This window comes from Bemisia tabaci, chromosome 6 (assembly GCF_918797505.1).
Source record: "Bemisia tabaci chromosome 6, PGI_BMITA_v3".
Classification (NCBI taxonomy): domain Eukaryota; kingdom Metazoa; phylum Arthropoda; class Insecta; order Hemiptera; family Aleyrodidae; genus Bemisia; species Bemisia tabaci.
The window spans coordinates 647903-673004 of record NC_092798.1 but is presented as its reverse complement, the minus strand read 5'-3'; the positions used below and the strand labels follow the sequence as shown (position 1 = coordinate 673004).

General features: G+C 38.0%; 2 protein-coding genes across 2 annotated transcripts in view; both read left to right on the top strand.

The window, feature by feature from the left end:
• Window positions 1–37: 37 nt before the first annotated feature.
• On the top strand, window positions 38–14078 carry TER94 (Transitional endoplasmic reticulum ATPase TER94). The gene is made up of 14 exons (XM_019046732.2): window positions 38–218; window positions 1604–1709; window positions 5015–5268; window positions 6140–6332; window positions 7352–7586; window positions 8078–8211; window positions 8579–8827; window positions 9394–9681; window positions 10004–10216; window positions 10813–10996; window positions 11282–11406; window positions 11815–11979; window positions 12358–12512; window positions 13238–14078. Exons 1-14 carry the CDS (start codon window positions 202–204, stop codon window positions 13329–13331), a joined length of 2412 nt encoding a protein of 803 aa, XP_018902277.1. The 5' UTR covers window positions 38–201; the 3' UTR covers window positions 13332–14078.
• Window positions 14079–18192: 4114 nt separating this feature from the next.
• Arf6 (ADP-ribosylation factor 6) overlaps window positions 18193–25102 on the top strand; it is a 48400-nt gene continuing 41490 nt past the window's right edge. The window contains exon 1 of the mRNA XM_019046713.2: window positions 18193–18450. The gene's annotated coding sequence lies outside the window, so the exon portion shown is untranslated. The remainder of the gene's footprint in view (window positions 18451–25102) is intronic.

The following is a 25102-nucleotide window of genomic DNA, read 5'->3' as shown; positions in this document are numbered from 1 at the left end:
TTACGTAGCATCTGATGATTCGTGCATACCCCCCACCACCACACACTCTTTCTCAGGCCATTTTCTGACCGTTGTGTGAGTGCGTGCCGTCGAAGTTCGTGGGCAACCAGAGGTCTATATACATTAATTAATTGTTAAAAAATTTCTTTGTGAAGTTCATTTCCAAATTATTACCAAGTTTCAATCATCGTGCTTTAAGAAATGGGTGAACCAAAGGGGTAAGTGTCGTATTTTCACCGCTATCATCGTTAACACAACTGTCGGTCTCTGTTTATTTTCTAACCAATCCTTCAAATTCATCCAGTCACTTGTAAAGTGGCCTATCCTCAATTCCTCGTTTTTATAATTTTAACCAGAATTCTATCTACCTTAAAACGCTAATCAAATCACTGAGGATTCAATGGGCCCTAGGCTCAGCCCGGCTTCTTCAGAGATTTCTTATTTTCCATTTCAATGCACCTCCACTTCCCATGTCTGATACGGTCTCTAATCAGGAAGACTGCTCTTCCTGATATCAGTTCCTTTATTCATTTTTTGCTCAAATTTTTTTCCGGAATTGAATACGCTCGGAAAAAACTGCATTTTCCTCTGTTCACTAATATGGAAAGAACTGTGTGCAATTTTCAAAGTTTTCAGTCTTCTCACTTTGTCTCGGTAGCTTCTGGAAGCTAATCAGATGTCCTCATGCCGTACTTAACAAAGGAATTTTATATTATCTCTAAATATCAGAGGCCTCCCCCAAAATTGAGTTCATTTTTCTCCCTGGATCCTCTGTTCCTCAGCTCTAGATTTTCTAGGTGTGAATGTAACTTTTCCAAAGTGAAATTTCTCTTTGTTGATAATGAATTATAAATTGGAGGTTAGAATGACAAAGCACCTTTGTGCACTTTCATCCAGCCAGTCAATATCAATTTTTCCTTGTTTTCTTCCTCTAATTTACGAGGTAGTTGAAAGGAAAGTAAGATCATATTAAGATAGGCTTCACACAAATGAAGTTTATCAATCCTCTTTTTTTTCATGCTTTTCTGAAATTAGGTACTTCAAAACTCTATGAAGCTTTCTCTGGTGCTTGCTATCACACTCTTACCAGTGAAAGTCTGAAAGTTACATCTTTTTGCTCCATGTCAGGACATAGAACAATGCATGAGATCGTTAAATTCTCTGTTAATATACCTCTTTTTATTAGAGGACAGAGTGTTTTTTTTTTTTTTTTTTTATTTTTCAACCAAATTTATTCTTCTATGTTTTGTACGTTTGAAGGGAGTTTCACTGGAAATATTTTTATCCCGAAGTCGTTCAATTTTTTTTTGTAAGGTAATCTTCATTTTTTTACAATAACTCTTTAATATCTTTTAATGCAACGTGAAATACCTATGTTGCCAAAGTTTTTTGGGTCTAGTTTGTCACCTAGCATCCACACCGAAGAGGTTTCCCAGTTCAGTGGTATAACAAAAGATGCACCTTGATAGCTCACAAACTCAGTAGGCGTGGACTTCAATGTCTAGTTGGATCCAGAGTTCTGGCTCTACTTGTGAACTTGACTCAGTCATTCTGGCTGTAATGTTTTCCATTTCTAATTTTCCCTTCATTTTCTTTTCTACAGGTCTGAAGATTTGTCCACAGCAATCTTGAAGAAGAAGGACAGGCCAAATAGATTATTGGTTGAAGAAACCGTGAACGACGACAACTCTGTTGTTGCTTTATCTCAGGTAACTTTTTTGGGTCAATATGTCCGAGTTTTTAAATATGACGACATTGTGACTCGAAGGAACATTGTAGGTGTTAAATGAATGTGTACGGCTGAAAAGTATGTTCAGACAGAAAGGAAGAATTCCTTGAAATGTCTTAAAAAAGGGTCTCAGAAGAGGAGCTATTTCTATAAGTGGGAGGATTCATTATCCTAGAAATCAAAGGAAACCTCGCAGAGGTGTGAAAACCTTGACCGCACCATGATCGGTCGCTTTCAAAAATTGTATAATGTGAAGAAATACTAGCCTGATTCGGCAACATGGCAATCAAAATTGTTTATAGTTGCATCAGCAGCTACTGTGACATTGTTTAGTCTTTTTCTTCAAAACATTGCTGCCCTCAGCAGAGCTGATGAGAGTTTTAGGGCAAGGGCTCATCTAATGTGCAATGTGTACGAGCAGTAAGAGTAACTAGAAGCATCTCAGTTTATCACATCTCACGTGTTACCAAATGAAATGAGTTGACCAAGGCTTACTTACCTTGTAGGAACCACTCTAAGTAGCTCAGCTGTAGATGTGTGTGCAAACTTGGCATCACATTCTAACATTATCTCTGGGGTTTCTTCTATTACATTTTTTCATCCTGATTGCATTGTAGCATGCCAATTGGTAGCTGGGAAAACTGCAAACTATAGTTAAGCACAATGAGTAGTCAAAAATCAGCCAACCATATATCAATGAGCTATTTATATATCAGGACCAAGAAATGAAGTAGGTAAGATACTTTATTTGGGAGGGTTTTGTGATGTATGAGGAAATTAACAATGTATCTGTTGTTTCCTATCTTAAATTTTGCAAGAATCCTGGTGGTGTTTGGTAGTGATTTTGCCTTTCATAAACGTTCAAGCTCTAGAAAAGCTCATTGAGGTAAGGCCGTAAAGTAGAAGCATACCTTTTCTCCAAGAGTGGCCACCCCCATACTCAAACTTTCCGCTCTAGGCAGGGATCCCAAACATTTCCAGCCCTCCCATTTTAAAAACCCCTTTTTTCTCCAAATTTGCCAAGAGATGACCTCTTTTTATTTTTTCTCTATTTCTGTTTTGGCGGATTCCCTTAAAAAAATAAATTAAATTAAAATAATAATAATCCATGTGATTTTTTACACAAATGTTAGCCAGCTTTCCCATTTTTCATGAAACAGGGGCTGCATGTTCTGAGAGTGTCTCACCCTGTAAATGATCCAAAGTAAGTTAGAACTCCATTCGCCAAAGATTATGTTCACATGGATGATTAACCTCTTTTCAAGGCCTTCAGCTGTGAAAGAATGAATTGCCTTGAGATCTATTTTAAGATCTGTCTTCTTCATTCATTCTTTGTGATGGTTCAGTATTCTGCCTCTCCATATAATAACCATTCATTTCAAAAGGGAACAAGGAAAAACACTCGCCCTCAAATTACCCCAATGCACTTTTCCAAAATTTTGCTACCAAGAGATTTATTCAACTTGAAAAGAGTGTCACTCCATCAGTGATTGACTTATATTTTCTGGAACATGTCTATCTTTTAAGGGGTCTAAGAAACTTTTCAAACTCAACCTTATAATTTTGTGCTTTCACATTGTGTTACCTAGTCATAAACCATGGGGAACGTAAGTGGTTCACTTCACAGTAGATATTAATAGATTTTTCTCTGGACTATTGCTTTATTGAAAAATTTTCCCGTAGTGTTTTTACAAAATTTACTCTCTTAAGGTAACAAATTACGTTTTAACCAAGCGGTAAAAGAAGTTTCTAGAAGTCATCTTCCCTGAAGGCTCAAATTTTTATATATGTCATAGTTTAGATTTGGAAAACCATTGGATGAAGATTGTGGGAGAGCGAAATAAAAAGTTGAATTTCAGAGGCCGAAAGAAAATTGTGTATTGAATTTAGAAAAGTTAAATATACATGAGAGTCACACTTTATAGCTAAAATACGCCAGAAGGGCTTGAGGGTGTAATGCATGTACATACGGGTCAGGGATGGAATGGACCAAGAATATTGGGCAGCTCATGCTTTCGTAGACTTGATGACGTCACGGGTGGTGAGACTTCAAGTCTATACGCGATTGGCCGGCTATAATCAGTGGAGCTATCAGTTGCAAGCCTAGTCATTAATTTTATTTGGTGATGACTGGATGATAGGAGTGAAAAAGTGAAAAATGTACAAAATCCAGCCATCCCTAATAACTAGTCTGAAATTGAAATGAAAATTGAAAATTTAAGGCAAAAACATGAGAAAATGTTGACAGGTTATCACAGCAGTTTCCAGCAAAAGAAATACTTAACTAGGGGAAGGGGAGAGGGGAGAAAATTCTCAGCCAAGTTCCAAAATTTGTCTTTTATAATCATATGATTGAGGTGTCCGTCAATGAATAAATCTGTAGACTTCTCCTCAAATTGGAACAATGAGATTCCCTGTTTTAATGCATTTCATCTTCGTAATGCATGCATGCCTACCTATCCCTCTTATACATTTCATCATTCCAATGGAAGAATTGGCTTAAATTCTCAGGTATAACAAAGAATTAACTACGTATAAATTTTGCCGGATCTTTTAGTAAATAGAGCAGCTCTCAAGTATCTAAGTTTACTCAAAGATCAAGGTTTCAAGGTAGCAGGGTCCAAGGAAAAAAATTTCAATTAATTTTTCCTTTGAATTCCATCATTCTAAGACCACTTCCAAAAAATCTAGTATACTGTAGCTTTACAAAACCCTGCCTCTCTAAGCTGGAAGTAATGATGACCTTGAGAACAAGGCCCATAGTGAGATGAGGAAACTGGTTTTTTATTAACAGTTTTTTTCATTTATACCTCTCTCAAATCTTGAACTCATGAATTTTTGCTGGCTTAGCTCTTGTCAAATGAACTTCAACTACTATTTCTTGTGGTGCTCTTTAATTCTCTTACCGATTTAATTTGGCTTCTGGCTCAAACAATGTTGATTTGTCCCTTTTCTGCCATTTTTTTCTCTTCTCTGGAAAACCATGTAGCGTAGCTAATGCACTGGCATAAGTGCTCTCTTTTTGTGTTTGAAAATACAGCTGTGGTACCATGAAAAAGAACCTCGTGAATAAAAATCATTGGATAGCTTTTTGCATAGCTTTAACAGAACAAAATGAGGAAGAAATATTTTTTGGAAGTTGACATAATGGCCTCATTTAAGAGTTCATAATTTTGTAATCTGCAGAAGCTCTCGAAAAAAACGCAATTTCCACATATATCGATTTACTTCAGATGTTGAGCAAAGAATCAACTTGATCAATGTTTTTTTCTTCTTTTTGTTCAGGCAAAAATGGATGAACTCCAGCTCTTCCGAGGTGATACAGTTCTGATTAAAGGCAAGCGCAGGAAAGAAACTGTGTGCATCGTTCTTGCAGATGAAACTTGTCCATTCGAAAAAATCCGCATGAACCGTGTCGTGCGGAATAACCTGCGCGTACGTCTGGCTGATGTCGTTTCCGTCCAGCCTTGTCCAGATGTTAAGTATGGAAAACGTATCCATGTTTTGCCCTACGATGATACCATCACAGGAATTTCCGGGTGAGTAAAGTTTCGTTTTAACATACTTAAAGTAAAAGCTTATGTAAACAGGGCTGTGCTTCATTTGAGCTGCAGTTAGCCATGGTAAACCAAATTTGTTGTACTAATGTTGTAAAGCCTGTCACAAGTTAGTGAGGTATTTCTCTTCATTTTCAAAGCAACAGCTCATGTAGTAGATTGATCTCAGGAAAGCAAATATCTATTTTGGACAAGGAAATGTGTCAATGGCGTGTTCTCAAAATTTCACATTAATTTTTATGGAGAATTCTGCTTTCTTGTCAGGGAACAAGTTGACTTCCATCTTTCCTTCAAACTTTGTTCTCTACTGCAAAATGTTGTTCACCTAAAGAGAGGAGAAGCTGCACCCGAAAAACTGCTGCTTAGAGGTGTTCGTATGTGTTTAAGTTTAAATTTGCTCACTTTAATTACCTTGCTGTAGAAATAAAAAAGATTTTGTAAGCAGGTGCTTTCCAATTTTTCCCCCTCAGTTTTCAAGCGTTATCCAATAAAGTGACAGAAACTTCCCCTCTACTTAATAACCTCACTCCTTGTTTCAAGGGACCCATTTAAAAATTACTTGAGGCACTTTTTGGTATCCAGTAGTACTTTAATTTTAAATCACCTCTGGTTGTGGTTTTTTCTGTTGGCAGCAGTTACTGTGAAAGAGAGTCATTCACAATATCTTAGTAGTATTTTATCTTAATCCTTAAAGACACATTTCTAATTCTAGATAAAAATTGAATAAATCTCTGAGGAAAATTCGGGCCGTGGAATACTTTTAGGAAATTGATTGTCCTCTTTCGATGAATGATTTCCAACGTATGCACATACCTGCTTTCAGCAACTCAATCTCTGTGTTTCTGTTTTACAGCAACCTGTTTGAAGTCTATCTTAAACCATATTTCTTGGAGGCTTACCGTCCAATTTACAAGGATGATTCATTCATTTGCCGTGGTGGTATGCGAGCTGTAGAATTCAAGGTTGTCGAAACAGACCCTTCACCCTACTGTATTGTTGCCCCGGACACAGTGATCCACTTTGAGGGTGATGCTGTCAAGCGTGAGGTATGTTGAGTTTGTCAAATTTGATCAGATTTTTTTATGTATGCACCTATTTATGGATGGTTTAACCACGCTGATTTAGCAACCAATTTTTCACAAATCTCAAACTTAGAACTCCTGTTAAAATCTTTGGAACTTGCTCATTAACAATTGACATTTTCAAACTCAGATCATTATTTTTTTCTTCTTTTTTTCTTTTGGTATGTGTGTGTGTGTGTGTGTGTGTACTTTAAAAATTCTCGGTGAGGATAAAAACGAAGACAAAAAGCCTCAATTGATGTAAAAAAGCTTTCATTTTCTTTCTTACAATCTTCTTAATAATTAATTTTAGGAAAATCATCTTAATAAATCATCTTAGTAGAGTTTTGGAAGGTTCCATTCCAGTAAAAATTAGATCATTGAAGGAGTCAAAAATCTTCAAAAAAAATGGTGATGAATTGTTCCTACTGCTGTGCTGAGTGATGATGAATTACGCCGTTAATCATTGTGAAATTATCGTAAATACTGAAATACCGATACCCACCCAGTCTCAAGAAAAGTGAGATCATAACTGCAGTTGTGGGCAGGTATAGGAACGAGATATATGACTCTTTGAATAACTTCAAAGATAATGCCTTTCACCTTGTGCAAAGATTTCTAAGTGGTTTCAATTCTCTTTTGTAAAGTTTCGAACGCAAAATGCCTCCGATAAAATGTAAATCAAATATGACGAGATGCCCAGCTAAGATTTTTTTCCTTTTTCTTTTTTTTCGTCTACCATCGATTTGAGGATGACCCTTTTTGATTATCACTTAAGTTTCACTTGGCCTTGCTCATTCAAGAAAGGTTAAAGTGTGAAAGCTTTATATCAAGTTTGTGATGAAAAATCCCCAGCCTACGTTTTGTACTGCTGTATTTTAGGTAAGAATTAATCTTTAACAAATATACTAGGAATTTTTTATTATTGCTCAGAGTTAAAAATTGATTGTTTTAAATGAATCATCTTTTTTTCTCTTATTTTAACTATACAAATCCTTCTGCAGGAAGAGGAAGAAGCGTCCAGTGCTGTAGGTTACGATGACATTGGAGGTTGCAGGAAGCAACTAGCTCAAATTAAAGAAATGGTTGAGTTGCCGTTGCGTCATCCTTCTCTTTTCAAAGCTATAGGAGTGAAGCCACCGCGTGGTATTTTGTTGTATGGCCCACCGGGTACCGGAAAAACACTCATCGCCCGTGCTGTTGCTAATGAAACCGGTGCATTCTTTTTCCTCATTAATGGTAAGCATTTCTATTTTTCTTCTATTCTGAATTGTCTTTTTCCTTGCTCCATCACGTATAATACTTTAGATTCAAAATTTAGTTAAATTCTTAAGAGATCAATTTTATTTTTAAAATTTAGTAAGAAATATCAACGTTTGATAGCACCTTTTTAATCTGTTGGAAAAAATTTTTATTCCCATTAATGTAATGAAATTTTTTTCAGTTCCTTTTAGTATGTGTCATATACTCCCTGAATTTTGTGTAAATATTGTGGTGCCTACAGAATCAAAATCTGTCAATGTGAAACAGAAATGTGCAAAGCCTCTAAATGGAGGATATTCATTGTCGCATGGAAGAGAGCAATAGTTTTCAGTATCTCAATCATCATTTGATTTTCAATTTGTCCTGAAAAATTCTACTGCATCTAAGTGGATTGTCTGTGGACTGCAGATTGAATTTGTAATCAGCAAGAAACTGCAGCTTAAACAATTTTCTTATTTTTTTTCTAGGTCCGGAAATTATGAGTAAATTAGCCGGTGAATCTGAGAGCAATTTGCGCAAAGCTTTTGAAGAGGCAGACAAACATGCTCCAGCTATCATCTTTATCGATGAATTAGACGCTATTGCGCCCAAAAGAGAAAAGGTAAGTTCACATCTTTAAGTACTATTATTTATAAGTATTTAGGAGAGTAAATCAAATTTTCACTTGTTGTCTTTCATATGATTCAATTGAGTATCAAAGATACCATACTATTCCAGGAGTTTAATTTTGTATTCAAACTGTCAGTTGGTAAACAAAAGAAAATAATATCTGCTAAAATAATGGTCAGCTGGTGCTGAATTTTGTAATTACAGAATTGAAAGAGAATAAACTATGATAAATGAAAAAAACCAGACTTGCACAGTAAAAATACAACATTTTTCCTCAACATTTGATGTTCGGCTGTTTGGGCACTGCATTATTACGTAATTTAGTTCTCTTTTTAATCAATTTTTTTTTGTTTTACAAGACTCATGGTGAAGTTGAGAGGAGGATCGTCTCGCAGCTTCTGACACTCATGGATGGCTTAAAGCAAAATTCTCACATCATTGTTATGGCAGCCACAAATCGTCCTAACTCCATCGATGCTGCGTTGCGTAGATTTGGCAGATTCGACCGTGAAATCGATATTGGTATTCCAGACGCAACTGGCCGTCTAGAAATCCTGCGTATTCACACCAAGAATATGAAATTGGCCGATGACGTTGACCTAGAACAGGTAATTTTCTTCTTTTTTTTGTCTCTTTTTCTTGCTTTTGGGACTGGGATGAATATCCACTAACACAGTATTTTTCCCAACTTTGCAAGCGAGACTTCACTGGGGCAAATCCCACGAAAACCTCCTGTAAAAACAGGAAGGCCTAAGATAGATTTAAACTAAAAATCGGTTTTTCTCTGAATGTCTTTTTTAAACCAGGAATTTCCAACAATAAACTCTTTGCTGTGGTTTAAAATTTTTGGATATTTATCGTGCTCAATTGTTTGTGTAGTATTGTCCTAAGCAATGCTGCCAGGTACTTGATTTTGCATTTTGTCCTTTAGATTCAATGAGGTCCTTTTTCCTATTGATGATCACTAACTTGTCGATTGTGTATTGCTAGAAGTCAGTTAAGATCCCGAAAAATTAGAAAAAAGAAATTTCATAAAATGAAGAATTATTATTTGTCTAAATATTACTGATTAAAATGCTTATTCATCCACAATATTTGAAATAAATATTATTTTTTGGAGGCTGCATGATTACTTATTCTCATTGGTAATAATGGTTTTAATTGTTTATTTTAGATCGCAGCGGAAACTCATGGTCATGTGGGTGCTGATTTGGCGTCCCTCTGCTCAGAGGCAGCTCTTCAACAGATCAGAGAGAAAATGGATCTTATTGACTTGGAAGACGATCAAATTGACGCCGAAGTCTTGAACTCTTTGGCCGTTACCATGGAGAACTTTAGGTATGCGATGAGCAAGAGCTCGCCAAGCGCTCTGCGTGAGACTGTCGTTGAAGTCCCCAACGTCACTTGGGAAGACATCGGAGGTCTGGAGAATGTCAAGCGGGAACTCCAAGAGTTGGTGCAGGTAATTTCTTTTGTTTTGCAGTCAGCGTCTTTCTCAAATTTATAACATGCTACTTACAATTACATCCTTTTTTGGGGGGTTTTAAGGTCTCAAAAAAATCAGTTCAAGTACATTTGACCTCTACTGATCTTTCCATGTTAAATTCTGACATCACTTCTCATAAATTTAAGCTCTAGCATTTGCTCTGTCTCCAAAAGGTCTTTCATTGTATCGCACTCTGGACCGAGGAAATGTAGCAATTAATATTGTTTTTCAAATTTGCATGTGATTGTAAGTTTAATGCTGGGCTTTAGTTTTACTCATGAATGTTTCTGATTTTCAGTACCCTGTTGAACATCCTGACAAGTTCTTAAAGTTCGGTATGCAGCCGTCTCGCGGTGTGTTGTTCTATGGACCACCAGGTTGTGGTAAGACTTTGTTGGCCAAAGCCATAGCCAACGAATGTCAGGCCAACTTCATCTCAGTCAAAGGACCCGAGTTACTCACCATGTGGTTTGGTGAATCAGAGGCTAACGTCAGAGATATTTTCGATAAGGTAAGATTTGGATACTTCAATATCTACCCTTTTCCTCTTTCAATTGGATGCAAACATTTACAATGGAAACCTAGGTGAATTTGAAAAATAAAAGAAAGAACCACTCACTCGTCTATTGAATTGATTTGATCATCATAGGATTATAGTTCGCAATCTGGTCTGGAACAAAATACTCCAAAGCTTTATCAACAAAGGATGGTAAAAAGACATGTCTTAGCCTGAGACAGATACAGCTGTTTTCCCCCCAAATTGTCATGCAGATAAACTCATTGAGATTCGCATTTTTGGGATTCAGCCATGGATAAAATACTGCACGTTCATGCACTTTTCAAAACTTCCAGTTTGGATGGACAGCTTATGTTAAAACTGGCCCGACCAGAACAAATAATACAGCTCTCATAAATTTTACTTAAAAGTGAGAATCAGTAAGTCCTCCCAAATTATTTAAACATGCTTAAAAATATAAAAAGAGAGCATCTCCTGACTCTGCTTTTTCTCAAATTTGGACAAAAAACCTCTCTTAAGCGTAAATATAAATCAGTTTACGTAATAATATTTTAACTTGAAACTAAATGCTGCATGATTTTATTTTACAGGCACGCGCAGCTGCTCCCTGCGTATTATTCTTCGATGAGTTAGATTCTATTGCCAAATCAAGAGGTGGTAATGTAGGAGATGCAGGTGGTGCGGCCGATCGTGTCATCAATCAGATCCTAACTGAAATGGATGGTATGGGCGCTAAGAAGAATGTCTTCATCATTGGAGCTACGAATAGGCCCGGTATGCATAGATAGTTTTATTTTCAATATTATTCAATAAAAACCAAATGACTCCTAAAAAGGCGAGTTTTTGACCACCTTAATTTTCTGCTCTTAAGAGTCAACTTTTCTCCTTGTTGTAATCATCAAAAACAATCAGACAAAGAGAGCCAAATGTTTCAATTGGTGTAGGAAAGAATTGATTTGCCTTTCTCACTCTAATGATGTCTAACAGTGGCTCACTGATGGAGAAGTTAAAGTATATTTACTACTTATTTTTGCTAACTATTTTTATTTCCTTCTACAGACATTATTGACCCTGCAATCCTCAGACCGGGACGATTAGATCAGCTAATTTATATTCCACTGCCTGATGAGAAATCGCGTGAAGCTATTTTCAAGAGCAACTTAAGAAAGTCACCTGTTGCTGGTGTAAGTTATGTTTTACTGTCATGTTACTTTTTTTTTTTGCTTCGTTCGATCAAAAGCGCCCTTTACGGAAAAATATAAATATGTATTCAGATTTTTTTCATGAGCCTGTTGCAAACTTTAGCTGGAACCAAAATGAGAGCTTTATTTGATGAGAATTGGCCAAAATATTATGATGAACACTCTGGCGAGGTCGGAAATTCACTTCTTGCCCTTCAATTCATGCCAGAAATTTGTACTCTTTTAAAATAACATCAAGCAATGTCACAAACTACTCTCATTCAACATGTTAATTTTCCTAGACTCCAAGTTTTGTTCTTGTCAAAGTTAAAAACCTTTCCCTTCGAAATTGTTAACCTTTTGTTGATGTTAGAAAGAATTCTTGTTTTAAACTTGTGTTAATGTTTTCAGGATGTGGATCTAACGTACATAGCCAAAGTTACCCACGGTTTTTCGGGTGCTGATCTGACGGAGGTGTGTCAGCGGGCTTGCAAACTTGCCATTAGGCAGTGCATTGAAGCAGAAATCAAGAGGGAACGGGAACGTGCAACCAATCAACAACAAGGAGCAATGGACGTATGTACCTCATTTATAATATTTCATGTGATCAGATACCTACTCCTTAATCGGACATTTCAAGAATCCTAGAATCATTTAGTTTGTATAACCGAAATATATTTTCATTTACAGTTTGCGAAAGCACTCATATCAATTTTTGTTTTGCATAATCGAGAATTTCCCTCACCAGGAGCGTTATTTGTGTCTGACACTGAATCTGTTACCGTACTTCTGTAATCTAAAGATGAATTTCAGGCTGCGAGTCGCCAAAGTTTTATTTTTCAACTGTCTAAGCTTTTTTACTTTTGGCCTGGAATGAGAACTCTAATATTCTGTAGCAATGGAACTTTATGTCTGTCTGGTAAAATTACTATATTTTGTTTTGTTGATTTTCAGATGGACGAAGATGACCCAGTTCCAGAAATCACTAGAGCCCATTTCGAAGAGGCGATGAAATTCGCCAGGCGGTCGGTCACAGATAACGATATCAGAAAGTACGAGATGTTTGCACAGACTCTACAACAGAGTAGAGGATTTGGAAATAACTTCAGGTATGTTCATTACTTATGTTTCATCAGCATCAATAGAAGGCTATGAAAAATCATTTTTCATTAAATTTTCCAGGATCTGAAGGATTCTGAAAAACCGCGGGTAACTTTGGCCATGTACGTTAGAAACCCATCCTGAAAACATTAATAACAAGTTTAAAACAAGAATTTTTTCTTACATCAACAAAAGGTTGACAATTTTTCAGTATTCATTGAAGAAATTATTGAGAAACTCGATAATGATGAAAAATCTAGAATGATACTCGACGTCTTAAAGATGAAATGGAGGCTTTCCAAGTTTATTTATGCCTCTTCAAGCAAGAATTAATAATTGCCCTGCTGAAAGAATAATGAACTGTTTTGATTCGAAACTTCCTGAACGTCTTGTGAGAATCAGGAAAAATTCTATGCCAAATTTCCAGGAATATGGCTCATCCAATTCCATATCACTATTTTTCTGCTAGCAAGAATGCATCTTCTTGAATTTCTTCGAATTTTGACCTGCCTCGATAGACCTTGAGCAAGTGCTGAAATCGGTCCTAAATTATTTTATTGCGTGCTTAAAAAGTAGTCCTGAATTTTTTTTTTTTTAAAAAAATTGAAAAATCCAACAAATGTTGAAAACGAACAGTTCTATGAATTGATAGCTTTGGGTTTCAGGACCAGTAACTTCTAAAGCTCCTACAGTTTGATTTAATTGCTATAAAATACGATTATTTTTGTTGCAGATTCCCGACAGCAGCACAAGGGACAGCTGCTCAAGGCACAGGCGGGGACCAAACCTCGTTTCAAGATGACGGGGATGATGACTTATATAGTTAGTTAAATTAAACGAAAAACGGCAAACATGAATGCGTACATACTCCCTCAAGCTGTGTGTGCTTTGTATGTACATGGATATTGATTTACATGTAGGTTTTTTTATTTATTTCCTCTTTTTCTATTCAAACTGAAAAGTTAAATTCAGGAAGCTCATGCCTCCCCATAAAATTTCTGCATCCTCCTGAGTTTTTACTGACCGTACACGCAATCTTGATTTAGAAATCTTGGGAGTCAAATTTTTACTGAATCCTGAATTTTTTTTACAACGTTTGTACTTTTCTCTTTTGTTTTTAGTCCACTGTATCCCCCAAAGTTTTATGTTTTATTTCTCTATTTTATTGTATCTAAATTTTTGAGGCAACTTTGGAAACGGGAACTTTTCGAGCAAATTTAACAAGGCTAGAATTTTTGGAGTTCCTCGAGTGGAACCTCAGCCTGCGTTTCTTACTCCATCCTCTGCTCAGATTAGGCCGAAACTCCAGAACGTTCGGTGATTTATTTGTAGTATTTTTTTTTTTTTTTTTTAATTTCCCTTCTCCTAATGAAATGTGCGTTAAGTTTAAGCTAATTTTGTAAGAGACTTAACTAAAAGTAAGAGAGCTGCAGAAAATTCAAGCTGTCATGCCAATAAATCAGCAATGAATTCTCCGTTACTTTTATTCCTTGGCAAGATTTCGATTTTCTCTTTACGTTCTCTGTATTGATGTACAGTTCTTGAATCAGATTAAATGGTTTTTAGAAGTTATATATCTTAGTAATTATGTTTGAACTGTTCTCATTATTCCTCATTCTTTTTTTTCCTTTTGTCCTTGGAATTATATTAATATTGTGATAAATATATTTTTAAATTTGTAAAAATTTTCTGAGCTTTATCCTCCTGAAGCCTGTAAAGTTTCTCAACTCTACTCTCAAGCATGCGGACGTTGAAAGTTAGCCCCGATGCACAATAAACACCAAAAGGAGTCAAACCAACTGCCTTGTAATAGGGGTTATTTACGTAAAATTTATTATTTATTTCACCTCTCACAATTTTTAATCTCTCTTTATTCATCGTTTTAAAAATAGTCACTAAAATTTTCCCTCATGATGCGCAAAAAAAAAAAAAAAAAAAAAAAAAAGAAATCAATCATTGGAGGGTTTGCCAAGGTGGAAACAGGCATTCTACCTCTGCAAGCTATTGTAGCTGGAATATATGATTAACCATGAAAATTATTCGGATTATTTTCAGAAAATTAGATTCAGACCATGAGGATGGATGTCTCTGTAGTAAATATCAAATTTTTAGCCCCTTAGCACTTATCATCTGAAAATAACGGCAAAATTACAACAAATTTTCTTTTTTCATAGACAATATTGATCAATCAAAACTTCTGTCGTAGCTTTGCCTTTGTTTTCAAAGAGGCTTTAACATTTAAACTGAAACTCCGGACCAACTAGGCACATTGCACAAATCAAATTCGTCGAAAAAAGTCAACGTCAATAAATTTCATTATTTGAAACCAGTTTCACATGGTTCTAAAACTGCGAAGATTCACCTCAACAACTCAAACATCATGAACAAACTTGATCTCATTTTTCTCATAAGGATGTATACGGCCTTGTCTCCCCGGGACATTTCATGGGATTTATCCCAGAGAAAAATCTCCTTTGCGAAGTTGGGAAAAATATTAAGTTAATCTATACTCATCACAGTACCAACTAGAGTCTTTGCAGAGTCTTCAGAGAGAATAAGAAATTTTTTTGTTTTGTTTAATGGGGAAAAAGCCCAGAAGTCTCATCCCTGCGATTCGAACTTGGGACAAATCCCATGAAACGTACTTTAGAGACGAGGTCCAAGCATTTGTGCCTCTGCGTCAACTCCTACGGGTAGCGTTCTAAGTGTTGATGCTGTATCCATGGTTTTGTTTTCATAGATAGTGACCTGGTGCTTAGACTTTTTAGAATAGTAATCTGTCAAAATGCTCACTTTGAATTCCGATTTGTTAAACAAGTAGATGGTGTCACTCTTTTTTTCCCCAAGAGTGATTCCTACATTCACTGTCAGATCTCACTATTTCCTGTCTTTCCACAAAATTCCACCATCAACTTAACTTTTTAATAGGTAAAACTAATCTACTAAATGTATGAAAACATCGGAAATCAATCCATGGTAGAGAATGGCGTCAATTGTTCTTTAAGAAATTAAAAAAAAAAAAAAAAAAAAAAAAAAAAAAATTACGACGATTGAAAACTTTGGAGGAAGGTAGGAAGCGGCCGCTTCCAGCCCCCCCCTCCCCCCTCATCCACGCGCCGTCATTTTTTCTTGGGTCCCACGGAAGAGGTGGGTGGCATCTGCTTGTGAGAGTTTGTACTTCTTAAATGCTCCTACAGAGTGCGATGATTTCTCTCGTAAAAACGCCTTCTATTAAAAGAATAAACCAAATCGCAATGCAACTGTCACGCACATCATTGCTGCATTGACAGTTGCCGCTCACCATATTGAAGGCGTTCTTAAAATAAATGGAGTTCAAGCGTCGGAAGTGTTATACTCAAATGCTTCACTATCGTTGATCGAAACCGGCAACAATAAATTTTTTCAATCATTCATTTTGCCATGGTAAGTGAAGTTTAGTGGTAAACTTACAAGATTTTGACTGCGTACATACAACGTATATATAGTATAAGGAAGTAACTTTATTAGACTATTTATTAGAATCCACGGCTGCTACGAAGAATGAAGAGGACAACGCTGCGGATGGGATGGCAAGTGAAGCTTATCTTTATTTTATTGAGAGTTTTAAAGCATTATGTGCGACCATCCTCCACTTCCTTGAAATTTAAAAGTGATGTGAATTTAAGGAGCAGAAAAACAGGGACACACTATGCTGCCGTGCTAAGGAAAAACGCCGTATGAGCCTTCAGGCGTTGCCAAATTTCCTCTGACAAATCGCTAATTTTCGGGAACATTTTTGAATATTTTTCTGCCAATTTCTCAGATAATTTTGTTTGTAATTTGATCTAAACTGTCTGAAAATTTCGAGGAAAAATATTCACAATTTTCCTCCAAAATAAACATTTTATCGTAGGAAATTTGGCAACTCTCGACAGTTCCGGATTTACCTACTTGCCGCCCATGGGCCGCCTAAATTTTGCCACCCCCTTCTCATTCGTTCCGAAACATCAATTAAAACCATCAAGTGCACGTGCCAGAGAGGGAGGGGTGCATAAGACGCGTTTACTCGTGTTGGACACATTTTTTGCGAAAGCCGTGTCAACACTATACTAGCAAAAGTTCTCGAAACTTTCAGCGGAAGTTAAGTTCCGTAAACCGATCTCTGTGTGGACAATAAGTCTCTCCATTTACAAGTATTGAACGAAAAAATTATGAAAGAACAAACATAAATGTGGTTACTTCCGGCGCGCCGCACTGTATTTGGCGCAATGCGTGAAGTATTCATGCAGTCTTGTAGGCGCCATGCGTTTCACGCCGACAGCTGCTGCTGCTGACCGCACAGTGTTTGATGCAATGCGTGAAGTATTCATGCAGTCTTGTAGGCGCTAATATATGTTACATGCCGACCGCCGCGCCGCGGGCTTCTCCTTTTCATCTCAAGTCCTCGTCATCATTGCTCTCTACGTGTTTGGTTTCTCTCTTAACTCGACTATTTAAAGGTGCTGCCTTTTATATCACCGAAAGACGTCAAAATTAGAAATATTACCATTCTCTCAGGAAATGAGAAATTTTGTCGCGTTTTCTCGTTTGTAATTTTTTTTTTGAGTCCGATTTTTTTTTATACCTACCTACATTTAAAAAAAAAAATTCAAAATTTGCCCCCCCCCCCCCCCCCAAATCCGGCCCTGACTCTTGAATGTTCATATGGCGTTCTTCCTTAAGCCCGTATCCCACGATCAAATGAACCCATCAAATGCAAGATGGCGGGTTCATCAACATTTGGCGGCCCGCTAACATTTGATAGCGGACTTGCGCGAAAACCTGTCGCCATTTTGCATTTGATGAGTATTTGATAGGTTCATTTGATCGTGGGACACGGGCTTTAGCACAGCAGTGTGGGTGTGGGGGGGGGGGGGAAGGCTGTCTATGTCCAAAGCCCCTTTTTTGCTTCTATTTTTCGCAAGTAAAGCAGTGAAAGCTAGAAAATACGCATTACTGACTGCGGCGTTGCAAATTTCTATTGTTTAGAAGAGACTTTATGTTTTTTGAAACTTTTTTGTGAATTTTCTTCACTCAGTAAAAATATTTGCAAAGATTTCAAAGAGATTTTTAGTTGGTTTTCTTTAAAGAAAAAAGAACAACCCGACCGAATCGAGACATTTGAAACTTCGCGATTAAGATGTACTCTTTTCTACAATCATGCAATATTGAATTGAAAAAAAAGGGAAGAGCTTATACCTCAGGCAACTTATTATTTTGGTTCTATCGTTTTATTGCTTAAAATTGCCTCATTGGACAAAACTTGTCAGAAGCGTTCAATCATTCTCGGAAGGAAATCAAACGGCTCTGCGCGACAAATATTTTATAAATGAAATTAAATAATTCAGGTAGAGCGCTAGAGACATATCGATCAACGGTGAATCATCGAAACCATGTTTCTCGGTTTGTGACGTTCCAGACTTCCTGTCCCACTTCATTTTTTAAATGGAAAATAATTCAACAGCAAGTCTGAAAAACTGTATATGCGGCAAAAACTCTGTGAAAATTTCAAAGAATGATGGTGATTTGTTTCCTTTTTAATAAATAAAATAGGAGCAGAGATTTTAAAACACCGCATACGAGCTACGTGGTTTGGGAGTTTCCCGCCGTCATTTTGAAACTGGCGGTACTGTTTCGGTCATCGGTGACAACACGTCGAAATCGGTGTTTGATGGTGACGTACTGTGTTTTGCTGGTTTGGTTTTGCGACTCCGTAAATCGCGCTTGATTCTGGCGATTTTCGTTATTATTTAATGATTAATTATCTATTTTTATTTTCAAATCCGGTACGTGCTATCCCTCAGTCGGTATTCGCTATTTATAAACTTTGTTAAGTGCACCCGGCAGTCGTTAACTTCAAACTGGACCGCCCCATTGACAGATGATCAAGAATCCGTTAGGCTTTTCTGGCGTACATTCTTCTGTCAGGTATTTAAATTTTTTACCCCTAATCCACGTATTTGTTTTCTTTTTTCTCGATTTTTGAAGTCGAGTCTCAATCACTCCTAAGAAACCAAGGATACGGTTCGCTAGCCTTACCATGGTTGACAGTAACCTGAAGTCAATCGGTCATCGTCTTTGCTTTCATTGCTGGCATCTTATATCCACTGAATGTTAACGCTTACTTGTTTCGTTCGTCGTTGGCCCCTGTTGTTGAATATGTCTGAAGTTTTCATTTGTTCACCGATATCTTATCGAAAAAATCTTTTGTTAATTGCGACTTACCCATGATCCATATTCTTGGGGCGTATTAAACGACTGCAGATTTAGTGGTCATCTGTCTGTTTACACTTGGATGAATCTAGCTCTAGTAAGTTTAAATATTGGATGAACAATTGCTCATTCAGACGCATTCCTCTGTAATTTTCAGTGTGTATCATTCAAATCACATGATTTGTTCTAACTGCATCAGCCAACTTGTTGGCAACAGAAACGGTCATGAACCGGAAGCAAATATGACTGTCTGTTAGGAAGTACCTAGATCTTAGTATTAAAAGAATCAAAATTGACCTAGTAGTGACCCTGCTTGGAGGGAATTTTGTTGACATTTTGATTCAGAAATACTCCTAAATGTCTTACAAAGCCAGAGCCGTGACGGATTGAAGTCTGCAGTTGGAGAAACGTTGTTTTAAGAAACAGTGAACTTTGTAATGGTCAATTCTCTACATTTAAGGCTATAAGTTGTTGAATTAAATTACAACACTGTGCTTTCTACAGCTCACAGCCTGTACGGTTACATCTGTATATCACGTGTTCTCCGTCAGAAACTTTTCGACCTACCATGATGTCAAGAGTTCTCCCCGAATATTTGCCCTGTCATTAGGGACACTCTCATTGCAAACGGTTTGAAGTATATTTTCTCTCACATTTCAAGCAATTACGGTATTTTGTCAATTAAGTGCTAATATGTATCATCAGCCCTGTATTGAGATTTCAGAGTTTGATGTTAGATGTTGGTCTATCATTCCAACGCACACATTGGTTGTGTCGAAGCGGGCTCCATTGGTGGATAGAATTTCCTATAGAAAATGTAATTACGGCGCCTTTGTTGTTGACTTTAATAACATCGGGGTCCCTCATTTAGGACCACTCAGAAGACTGCTCTTTTTTCTTATGCCATCAGAGCTTTCCAAATGTCATAAAAAGTTATTAGCTTCCTCATGTTTATGGAGCAGAGAATTGAACAGAAATATTTCCCAGCAGGGATGCAAGTTGTTCCTGACAGAGTGGTGGACCAAATTGTGAAATTGCCCTACGAATCGTGGAGGTTGAGATATTTTTTTTTCAGTTTTCAGATTTTTAACTCTCTCGGATTAATGCGACTTTGGCACTTATTCTAGTACTTATCATCAAAAAGTTCAAAAGTTTATGAAAAGAACTTGAAATATCTCTTGAAAATCCTCCATTACACCAATCAAATATGCTTGAGAAGTCCCTAAAGATTTTTATTCCGAAAAGCTGTCATTACCCTGACATGAGTCTGAATTTTTGCAGCGATTATGAATTTTCTTGAAATTGTTCATTTGATATGACGTCATACTTTAACGGCGTTAAAACGGCTTCACTCCAGCGTGGCGCACATTGGATCAGTGGAGCAAATTAGTGGGACAGCCCAAACATGCTATGGAAACTTCATAAACTCAATCTTGTGAATTCGTAACGTAGAAGTTTGAAAAAGGGTCCTATTGGTTTCCTTGTAAAATTGCTTCTCAGAAGTAGCGCCTTCTGAAATTCAGAACACGGCGGAATGAACATCAACAAGTGGAATTTCGGTACAAAATTTGTCCTATCCAACTCAATGGCTGTGCCCACTTTGTGGGAGTTGATACCCCTTTTTCACCCCTTTAAACGTATTAAAAATTCGGAGTCAACTGAGCCGCTGAGAGGACAGGTGAGAAGTGTTAATGTAGATTTGTATTTGATGAGAGCTTAGTTATGCATTTGCGGGAGAAGAGGGCGTGCGATTTGTTTTCATTAACACAGCCTGACCTACCCTGCACAGTGCATCTGTAGCTTCCAAAGCTGGTTCTTCGCACGATTTCAACGATGACGGGGCTGTCACTCAACCCTCCTGTAGAAAAATGTTTTATGAACTTTTGAACTTTTCCAAATCAACTCCCAGGTTTTTTCTTCTTCTTCTTCTACCTAGTAAGAAATCATGAGTGTTAATTTTTTCTTGACATTTTCTGATACTTTAAATTGAATTGCCAATCAAAGCCTCTGAGAAATGGGAAGAAAAATACTACCAGTAAATTCGTATTTTATCGAAGGATATTTGGCAACGTTTGAAATCAACGAGTCCGTCTCTAGCGTGGCAGCATCACAATCAGAGGGGTTTAAATGGAAAATGCATTTTCGTCCTCGAGCTTTGTTCAAATATTTCTGACGAGAAAAGCTATGGAAAAGTCGGCAAAATCCCTCTTATATTTAATCGGTCTCGGTTAAGAAAATGAATTATTTTGAATTATTTCTGCGTGTTTTCAATATTTTGTAAGACTGCCAGTGAAAAGTAAGGCCTTTTGGAATAATCCAGAGAAATGATTCGAATTCTGGAAGTTGGGAGATGCGGGCAAGTCCGTAAGCTCCGTAATTCCAAGTTTAAGGGAGGGAATTCGGACATAGCTCCGAATTTCGAGTTGACACATGGATCTCACGACGTGAGCAAGATGTAGGTGACTAATCAGTTGAAGCGCGTGACTCAATTTGTAGGACCCCCGCTCGAAGGCTCCAGGGTTTGGACCAAGCGGCGGCGCGGCGCCATGTTTCTCTCGATTGTCCGGGAAAAAGCCGCCGGACAGAAGGTAGAGAGCACCGCCCATCACTCATCACAAAAGGATTTTCCCAACGGGAGGGGGGGGGGGGGGAGATGGTTTTTCCAGGAACGTGGCGTGGGCTCGTTGGAGGATTTCGTTTTCGACGGAAATGTCGTCCGGGAACTAAAGCGAGGACAAAAGTGGTCTAGCCGCAGATCTGGAAGCACTTTCGTTAAAACTCAGAGCAAACCAGTTGCATTTGTGAACTTGTAAGTCCGCCACGTTAAGTTTCAGTCGGCATCTTTGCTCCAGTTTTCGTTGGGTTGGCGTCGAAGACATGGCAGGTGGTCCAGGCCAGTGGCGTGGTGTGCTTGGAGATATATCCATCGATCTATCAATGGACCACTAGACAAGGTACGAATTTAAGCGATCTGATACATGTTTCTTAACCAGAATTTCATGTAGAACACGATTCGCACAACGAAAATTATTGAAACCAACTCCTAACGGAGATATTAACGTTTTTATTTCACATTGGTTACGAGGAATTTGAACTACCCGCTCACAAGAAACTCAAAACTCTACGTGAGTCAAATCGCCCACTACAACGGTTTCAGCAAGCTTCTCAATCGAGCAATGTTCATTTCCCATCATGTGTTGTTCAAACTATTAGCAATTTGCTATAACTGAGCCAAAGCGTCAAGATTAAGGTTGCCAGATTTTTATATCGCAGAGACTGTCTTGATAACGTTTAGCGCGCGATGTGAATCACGTAGAGCATTGTGTTTTCATGAGCGGGTGGTTTGAATTCACGCATTAAGAATCATTAAATATCTTCGTAAGGAGATAATTTCGGTAATTTTCGTCGTGTGCATCGTGTTTTACGTAAAATTTTGGTTGAGGAACATGTATCAGAATGCTGAAATTCGTACCTTATCTAGTGGTCCATTAAACCTATGGAAAGGGATCGATGAACGGGGTCCTCGCAACGAACATCCTAACAATCGATTCTTTACCATAGTAAGTACTAGTGAGCTCTCCAATCAGCGGGAAAGTAAAAGTTGCCTCCTGCCTGATTTAAAGTCAGGCTCTCATCACGTGACTATTTCGGGGGAGAGTGAAATGAGGGTCACGGCAATTTCCAGGTAAAAAACACGGAAAGTGCCCGATCAGGCAATCCTGGGATCTCGGCAAACGCGAGGTAAATCTTCGGGATGTGAGGCAATTTTCCAAATTATTGACCTTTTTTTTGCTCCACACTCGCAAAAAGTGGGACAAATGGCTCATTTTCAGGGAAATGGGAAACGCGCCGTGAAGCAGAAATGCCGCACAGTGGGTCGAGTCAGTAGGAGAGGTCGGGCAAAAGGCTCAACAAGAATCTTTAAAACCTCGCAACTCCGTTCATACAAAACTTTGAGATTCCAAAATTGATTTTATTGCTTTCCTCGGGAAAATTTCTTTTAAAAGCACGCCTTAAAATTTAAAATGTGACGAAATAAGCATCAAATTATGCAGTTTCAGTATGAGGCCTCTCTAATAGACTCGATCCACTGTGCGGCGGACGGTCGGCGTTGTAGCTTTGTTGGAGCCTCGGATTAATAAAGGGATGAAACTGAGAAGGAATCCGACATCCATGAGCAGAAGTGTAATCGTATTCTCTGCACTGCCGTGCTAAGGAAGAACGTCGAATGAACATTCGAGAGTTGCCAAATTTCCCCGGATTAAACATGTATTTTTGACGAAATTCATGTATATTTCCCCCAAAATTTTCAGATATTTTAGATTAAATTGCGAAAAAAATAGTCTGCGAAAAAAATAGTCTGAAAAATTTGAAAAAAAAACATCGACAATTTTCCCGCAACAAATTCGTTTTCTATCAGAAGAAATTTGGCAACGCCTGGAGGTGCATACGGCGTTTTTCCTTAGCACGGCAGTGCACTTCTCATGAATTTAAATGTGTACGCATTTTCATTTTGACGGAGAGGCTCAGAGGTGGGAGCGTGGAGTGCGAGCGGCGAGCTAGGCATATCTAAAGGTCTTCTCGGAATGAGCGCGAAATGCCCGCCGCCGCGCGCCGAGTATGAAAATTCTCGGTGGAGCCAAGAATGTTGAACTGACAGTGTTAGTGTGGGTGGCACGCTGCACCGTCCACACTCCACGGGCTCGTAAAATGCACAATGTCAAGGGAATCAACTCAACTTCAGTCGCGTGAATTTCGGCACCGCACTGCCTAGCCGTGCTTAGGAAGAACGCCGTATCAACATTCGAGAGTTGCCAAACTTCCCTTGATAAAACATGTATTTTTGACAACATTCATGCATATTTTGTCTTGAAATTTTCAGATATTCTAGATTAAAGTGCTTACAAAATTCTCTGAAAGTTTTGGAAACTAATATTCACGATTTTCCCAGGAAATTCGGTCTTTATCGGAGAAAACTTGGCAACGTTTGAAGGCTCATACGGCGTTCTTCCTTAGCACGGCAGCGCACCGGGCACACCGTGTCCCGCCATTTGTACAACCCCAGAGTGGTGTACGGCCGTGCTAAGGAAGAACGCCGTATCAACATTCGAGAGTTGCCAAATTTCCTTCGATAAAATTTTCATTTTTGGATGAAGCTATGGATATTTTTCCTTGGAATTTTCAGGAATTTTAGGTGAAATTGCGAACAAAAATATCTGAACAATGGACCACTAGACAAGGTACGAATTTAAGCGATCTGATACATGTTTCTTAACCAGCATTTCACGTAGAAAACGATTCACACAAAGAAAATTACTGAAACCAACTCCTAACGAAGATACTAACGTTTTTATTTCACATTGGTTACGAGGAATTTGAACTGCCCGCTCACAAGAAACTCAAAGCTCTACGTGAGTCAAATCGCCCACTACAATGGTTCAGCAAGCTTCTCAATCGAGCAATGTTCATTTCCCACCATGTGTTGTTCAAACTATTAGCAATTTGCTTTAACTGAGCCAAAGCGTAAAGATTGAGGTTGCGAGATTTTTATATCGCAAAGACCGTCATGATCACGTTTAGCGCGCGATGTGAATCACGTAGAGCATTGAGTTTTCATGAGCGGGTGGTTTGAATTCACGCATCAAGAATCATTAAATATCTTCGTATAGAGTTAATTTCGGTGATTTTCGTTGTTTGCATCGTGTTTTACGTAAAATTTTGGTTAAGAAACATGTATCAGAATGCTGAAATGCGTACCTTGTCTAGTGGTCCATTGGAGGAGAAACGTTTACAAATTTTCCCCGAAAATTCGTGATTTATTAAAGAAAATTTGGCGACGCCTGAAGGTTCATACGGCGTTTTTCCTCAGGACGCGGCAGTACAGTCCTCATTCGTTTTTGCGAGTCCGCACCTCTTTTCATGCAGCAACTTTGAGAACCATTCCTAAGTCTAACATTTCTAACAATCCAAAAGAAAGTTCTTTGCCTTCAAATTGCATTAGCCTTTACGTTGCTGTCCATGTTAAGACTGTTTCCTCTTCACAGTTTTTGAGGCAGTTTCTGCATGCGTTTGAGAGCGTCGCCGTGGAGAATGGTCTGAAACAACTCTGGAAATATGTTCAGGGTGGCTAAGACATACTAGCCCAGAAATAGTAATGATTTTTTAAGGGCGGTCCGGAAGTACTGAAAAAATGCGGAAATTCCGCAATAAGGTCCGACATTTTTGCCTTCATTCCAGGCGTGTTTATTAAGGAAGCCTGGAAAGTTTGCAACCCGCTATGCGTTGATTCTCAGAGTAGTATTTGCCTGCAAGATCGCGATTGTGCAGTCATTTAATCTTCAAGCCACCAAGGAAATGTGGCTCCGTC